Below are 6,895 nucleotides of genomic sequence, written 5' to 3'. Positions count from 1 at the left end.
GTCTTTCTTTCAGAGTCTAAAGATTTCAAAACTTAAAAACACTCAGTCCAACAGAACAAAGGAATAAAAAAAAAAAACATGGAGAGACCACATGAACATTCCTTTCTTTTATATAAAGCAGGTGTGGTACTGCGACCACACAAGTCACATCTGTCCCTTTTAATACAACAATTGCAAACAGTGATTCAATAATTAAAAACACTCAAAAGAAATGGTGACCACACGGCCTGGCTGTGCACGTAGAAAACGTAAAATATTTATATTGTCAGTTTCGTAGACCTAATTACATTCTTCAAATGTACGTTTTGTCGATGAAAATGTAACACCGCAATGAGCCCCTTCCGAGTGTGTGCCTGGCGCCATTGTTAATCCAACACTACCTATCAATTACGAGTTATTAAAGTAGTCCCAAATGTTATTTTGTTGGAAAAAGCGACTTGCATGGAAAAGTTGGTGTTTTTGAATCTTAATACTTTTTTTCACCTGTTTGTATGAGATACCTAGTAAACCTTGTTTCTTGATGGTAATCATATAACTATCCATTTCGTCTTGAAATTGTATAAACTGAATTCTCACTCTTCAATGTCATTTTACTGGAGTGTGTCGCTGGTACGCTGTAGCTTAACTTTCAAACGTACTTTAGCAAGCTAAAGTAAGCCTTTGGTGTTGCACTGTATGACATTATAACAGGGTCTCTCAGGGTGTTGGAATTTTCGGTGTTTCAGCATTCCATCATGGTTTTCCATTATGATTTACTAACTGGGGATTCGAGGCATTGTCAAATAGAATTGGACCACGGACTCCGTGTGCAAATACTCAGCGACGCCTCTGGGCCATGTTTGAATCCTGTAATCCTTTGCTGTTGCATGTTTGAATGTGGAATCGGTCAGAAACCTGGTTTTGACAATTGCATGTTTTGCAGTAATGCAGATTCACCTGTCGGAATTTATAGGATATATATATTTTTAAATAAAGCTACATTAACAAACATATCTAATCGGTAACATGAAGGGTTGACATTGTCGTGTGAAATAGATCCTATGAACTACGACTTGTAAACTCTTAAGCTTGGATTTACTTTGGAAGATCACAGAATAACGGATTGGGATAGACAATGTGACTAGTTGGTATAGATACTTGCTGTAAAAAAAAAAAAATAATATATATATATATGTGTATATATGTATGTATATGTGTATATATGTGTGTATATATGTGTATATATGTATACATAATGTTCTTTGTTCAAAAGTAACTGCCTGAGTTATTGGTCTGAGTCTTCTGGTGAAACAGCGGTAAGTCTTCGGATTTACAACGTTAAAATATTAGGGGTTTGATTCCCCTTGGTGGACACAACCGATAGCCCACACGTCTATTATTGGTCTATGAAGCAAGCAGTAGAATTAGTTTTTTTTATTAATAATGTGATATTATTGTAAGTCTGATAATTATCATTTTGCTGGAATCACGTACTAACATTAATACAACTAGGAAAATATGTCATTTTTTTCGTAATATAACACATTGTGCATAAAAGCTATAGAATGTCAAAGTTTGAAACGCATGTTTCTGATGTACTCGTGAAGTTTATGAATGTAGTACCAAAATGTTTTTCTCGTTGTTTCACTTGGTCTGAACCTGGTGTGTTTGTTGTTTTGAACCTGGTTTGTTTGTTGTTTTGATCCTGGTGTGTGTGTTTTGATCAACACTGACCAATCTCTAGCACACTAATCCGATACTTCCAGAAAGGTAACTTTTTATTGACTTTAATAATAAATTTAATTACACACACAATGTATCAACCTGTTTTATTTTTACAGCTTAAAGTATAAATTCATAATAATTAGAACTGTGATGACTAACTGTTTAACTCGGGTTACTTAAATGTAAAATGAAATCGAACTTCAATGACAGAGTAGCTTCTGTGACTAGCGTTAAAATTGTTGTCCCAACTTTAAACTTGTTCAACTTCATTGGATTTTATTGATAATTTTCTTAAATAATATTAAGTTGTTAATTCTTCCGAAGTGGTTATTAGTGTTATTTAAATCCTGTAATAAAAAAACAACAAAAAAAAACAAAGCACAATTTCAGTAAATTTGAAATTACATAAAACCTGAAAACCAAAATGGGTATACTTACAATTTTGTCTATTTCTCGTAGATTAATACTTTAGTGTCTTTTCAACAAATCAGTTTAAAACATTCAAGACTTCATTCTCGCATCATGTATGGCAATTATTATTCTAGAATTCGAAAACATTACGACTAAGCGACCTATTTCTTGGTATCCGGTTCCAGAAATATAAAACCGTTCATTTGTTACATGTTGGAACCCTCTGATTGAAGATCAATGTTACGTCCAGGCTGGAGAACTTTGGTTTTCCTTTTATTTTTGTTACTTCTATGTAATTTAATATCTTTATTTACTTTCAAGTACATGTATTATTTCCGACTGAGACTAAATTGTTAATGTAACCTTTCGAAACTTCTGATGTTCGATTTTTAATGCGTTTCTCGGTTACGAGCAATATAAAAGCTTTATAGCATTAATGAGTACTAAAGGAAAACAATTATGAATAAAATTACTTTCATTACTAAATTTGTGTGTTATTCTTTTTAATTGCATAACGCTGGCACAAATATGAATAATAGTTTCTGAAAAGACTTTATAGCCATGAATATCGTTCCGTTGCTTTTTATTTCCAGGGCCACAATATATTTTCTTCTCTGTCAGCTGCTGATTACAGTCGTGTGATGAAGATTCTGAAGCAGGCTATATTAGCAACTGATTTGTCCACCTACTTTCAGTAAGTCTTGAACAACACAAGGTGTTTTGTGTGGGAAATAATGTTCTGTTGGAAATTCTGGCATAAATAAATGTGATATCTAAGTTCAGATACTTTCCAAAACCAAACAAAGAATGTTCATTTAATGTTTTATTATGTTTTCGCCTGGATATGTTTTAATAACGGGTCCAGTTAGTGATTTGTAGGTGAATAGGGTGTGAGGTGTAGCGAGTGCTCTGTGGGTGTTGAACAGGGGTTGAGGTCTTGAGGTGTAGTGGGCGTTGAACAGAGGTTAAGGTGTAGTGGGTGTTCTGTGGGTGTTGAACTGCTGGAATGACAGCTTTTATCCTTCCAAAAGTAAGACAAACTCGTACTTCAGAGTTGTCTTAAGCCTTTTAATTTTTTTAGTACCAAATAGCATCTCGTTACGTTAAAATGTTTTCATGGGTAGTTTCATCATTGCCTAAAAACTTAAAATGTTCACATACTTAAGGTTCATCTCGCAAGCTTTGTTGCAGATATTTTAGGTTTTGGTTAAATACTGTAAGTTCTAATTTTGCCTGACGTAACATATATAAACAAGCGGTAAACTGTTACATGTAATTATACATTCAATGAGCCTACGGTTTCTCCATTTGTTTTCATCTTTCGCTAATAACGTGCAGAACAATTATCTATTTTTGTATAATCATCACTGTTCAGTGGAATTGTACAATGAACCGCCCTTGCACGAAGAGATGTTAGTGTATTCATGGAATTTATTCTTTTGTTTTATTATAATTGATTCTAGTTCTTTCTAGTGTATGCAATCTCACGTTTTTCTCTAAAAACCATAAAATGTATTTATTTTTACTTTGGTAAAACATGAAATTTACTTTTTGTAAACATTAATATGATAGCATTACCACAGCAAAAGGTTTCAGCTTAAACATATTTCTTTTTAACTGATATTTTAATGTGGATGTATATGTTATAAGAAACAAGAAAAAAAGTACTAGTCTTACAGAGAAACTACAACTGAATTAGGGAGTGAGTAGGTCCAGTGGATGATGTGATCTAGGGAGTGAGTAGGTCCAGTAGATGATGTGATCTAGGGAGTGAGTAGGTCCAGTAGATGATGTGATCTAGGGAGTGAGTAGGTCCAGTAGATGATGTAATTAGAATACTGATAGTCAGTGACAAGATTATATGGAAACATTTACGTTACCTAGGTTACGCGGGAAGTTCTTTTCTCTTGTTGACAATGCTGAATACAACTGGGACGTTGAGGACCAAAGGGAGGTGCTGCGAAGTATGTTGATGACCGTTTGTGATCTTGGTGCTAGCACGAAACCATGGCACATTCAGAAGAAAGTAAGTTCATGGATAAATAAACTGTATGGTTCATTGTGACAAATAACACATCTTTCCAATTGCAATTCATGTTTTTTTGTAAATAAGATGTTGCATTTAGGATGTTTGATCATGGTCGTATTATTCTGACCCAATTTGACGTTAAAGTTTGATTTTAGGTAAAAACTCGAAACTAAAAGAAGAATCCCGCGTTAACATTTTTCTTAATGTTGTATATATTTTAACCTTGACATAAAAGCAGTAATGCAACCATTTTAATCATTATTATCTTTGCAAGTGTGATATTGTTCAGTAACGGATTCAGAATCCAGCATAACTTTAAAACGTACGCGCGCGCGCACACATTACCACCAGAAATGAAGAAGTTTAACCAATAGTTTCGCATTAATGTTCATTACTTTTTTCAGAATAGGCACGAATAATTCAGGCCTCTTTTTCCCTTATTGCTGTATCTTAATGAAGCTTATCATTTGTACCTAAATGTAATCGTTAATTTAAAATATTAGACGCGATTCGATTTAAATAGACCGCTTCTCAAACGGTATCGTAACGGGTAGAATTTATCAATAGGGTGTAATCACACACAACTGACTTCTCGTTGGTTCGTTGGCTTCCCCTCTTCCAGAGTACACGTGCTTGAATCCTACTGGTGTGGAGAAAATTGTTTTGAAGCTACGTTGGTGTTGTAAGATCTGTCTTTGTTTTTAATCTTCTGGGCTTTTAATTCACAGTGAAGAGTAGACGTTTCGGTGCGTCCCTGAGTTTCCACTATTATGTTGAGCATTTACTTGGTAGTCCAAGAATAATAATATTATATCTTCTAATGATAGTATTAGAAAATGTTAATATCTCAACATTCCGATGCTTCTATTCTACTTTATCCTTAATTTTGTAACACTTGATTTATTTTTAACACCTTTTTGTATTACCACACCTGATCACTTATTCCAAGGGGATTTTCAGCGCATCATCCATAGTAAGTTTGTTACATCAACCAACGCTGCTTGACGATGCATTACCAGCACTGAAGTTCATATAATTAGATGCAAACTGTGACGGATTTATTATTATATATTTATTTTAATATCGATATTTGCTTGAATTAAGTTTATATTTACAAGTGTACATAACTTGTACAGTTAAATATGTATTGCGAAACTCGCCTATTTTCCAAAATTGTTGAAGATTCTCGAAAGTAAGAATCAACAATATATGTGTGTACGTATACGCTTGTGTTAGCGTCAGTATTATTACGTAAAACTGAAATTTCGAGAAACTCTCCACGCGCCTATAAATATAACTAACGCAACGCGCCAAAAAAGGAGTACCTATTATTGGTTTGCTTTAGTCAGTGTGCTATAAACTTCGGAAGCTATAACTGTGATTTTTATAATGCTTATATAATCGGAAAACTTCAGATATTTAACCAGGAGCATTTGGAAAGTTCAAACATTACAAATTATTTAACTCCAGTGGATTCTCATCGGACATTAGTATTTTTACGAAAATATTACATAACTTCATCGTGGAAAACTCGGCGTGTGTGGCTGGTGAATAACGAAGGACAAAGCTAGCTAGCTAGCTCCCTGTTAAGTAAATTATACCTACGTCAACTCGTAATTAACTCGCTCATCGTTTGTTTATAAATCATTGTTTGTAATAACTGTTATTATAAATTGTATTGTTGTGTGTATATTAAAACGTATTTATGTTTAAGAAAATAAGAAACCTGAATTTAGCAGTTAAGTAAAGGCTGATATATATAGTCAGTTTATGATAATTGTCAACAAGATTGATACACACAAAGTACAATTTAACTACTATGTTTGAAGTATCATTTAACTCAGTTTCAGACCTTTTGAAATTCTAATACGTAACAAAACAAAACTAGTTAAACGCGTCGCAATGCCACTTAGTTATATGTCGGTAAAAATTGGAGAAATATAATTACCCAAACGAGCTACGTGTCTGACCTTTAACCTTTTTGAGCATCATGTAGTTACGTTTTTCATGTTCTACTTTACCATGAACGAAAGTCATTATCTTCAATTCTAAAGTTTAGTAACTATCCTAGTCTTTTATCGTTGATGATACCAAAAAAAGACCAAAGGATGCCAAGGCAGTAATTCGTGATCATATAATTTTGCTTAAAGATTTTATAATAACGCAATTTCATCGTAAAAATGTCAGGGTATAGTATCTTCTAGTCAAACAGCCACAAATGAATTTCTCTTTGCATGTAACACACTCCAAGAGAGTAACATTAAGACGGAAATTCCAAAATTCCTCGAATTAGTTACGTAAACGTACAGGAATAAAATGGTGGCTTCGTTATCATCAGTCAAACATTCTCTAAGTTTTCTGTTGACCCATTTTATTTGCTTTCAAAGAACCTTTAAAAATGTTCCAGGGCAATTGATTTGTGATATTTTATATTGGCATTGCTGTTCTGAGCACACGATTTTTACATGTTTCAATCCTAAGCCTATCATTCCAAAGATAATCGAACTAACTTTCATTGATCTGGGCAACTTTTGTATTATTGAATCCCGTTTCATCGATTAAAAATACGCATGAACATCAATAATTCTGAGACGTGTATGTACATCTAAGGTTTTTTTTTCCACAGGCGTTGAACAATTTTGAATATAAGAGCTGAATTTTTTTTTTTTAACTAGTTTGGTTAGTGTCATAATCGTTATAGTTTGTCAACGTAACTATAACTAAATAATTTTTTATTTAACCCGTAGTCTG

General features: G+C 33.4%; 1 protein-coding gene across 4 annotated transcripts in view; it reads left to right on the top strand.

Moving 5' to 3' along the window:
* LOC106464936 (dual 3',5'-cyclic-AMP and -GMP phosphodiesterase 11A-like) overlaps window positions 1-6,895 on the top strand; it is a 103,148-nt gene that overhangs the window by 87,520 nt on the left and 8,733 nt on the right. For all 4 annotated transcript variants that reach the window (XM_022392754.1, XM_022392753.1, XM_022392756.1 and 1 more), the window contains 2 exons: window positions 2,709-2,809; window positions 4,000-4,141. In XM_022392754.1, the coding sequence (XP_022248462.1) occupies window positions 2,709-2,809; window positions 4,000-4,141 (243 nt within the window). The remainder of the gene's footprint in view (window positions 1-2,708; window positions 2,810-3,999; window positions 4,142-6,895) is intronic.

The sequence above is a fragment of the Limulus polyphemus genome, unplaced genomic scaffold (genome assembly GCF_000517525.1).
Source record: "Limulus polyphemus unplaced genomic scaffold, Limulus_polyphemus-2.1.2 Scaffold1789, whole genome shotgun sequence".
Classification (NCBI taxonomy): domain Eukaryota; kingdom Metazoa; phylum Arthropoda; class Merostomata; order Xiphosura; family Limulidae; genus Limulus; species Limulus polyphemus.
Note: the sequence above shows the minus strand (reverse complement) of the source record. Positions and strands in the feature narration are given on the sequence as shown.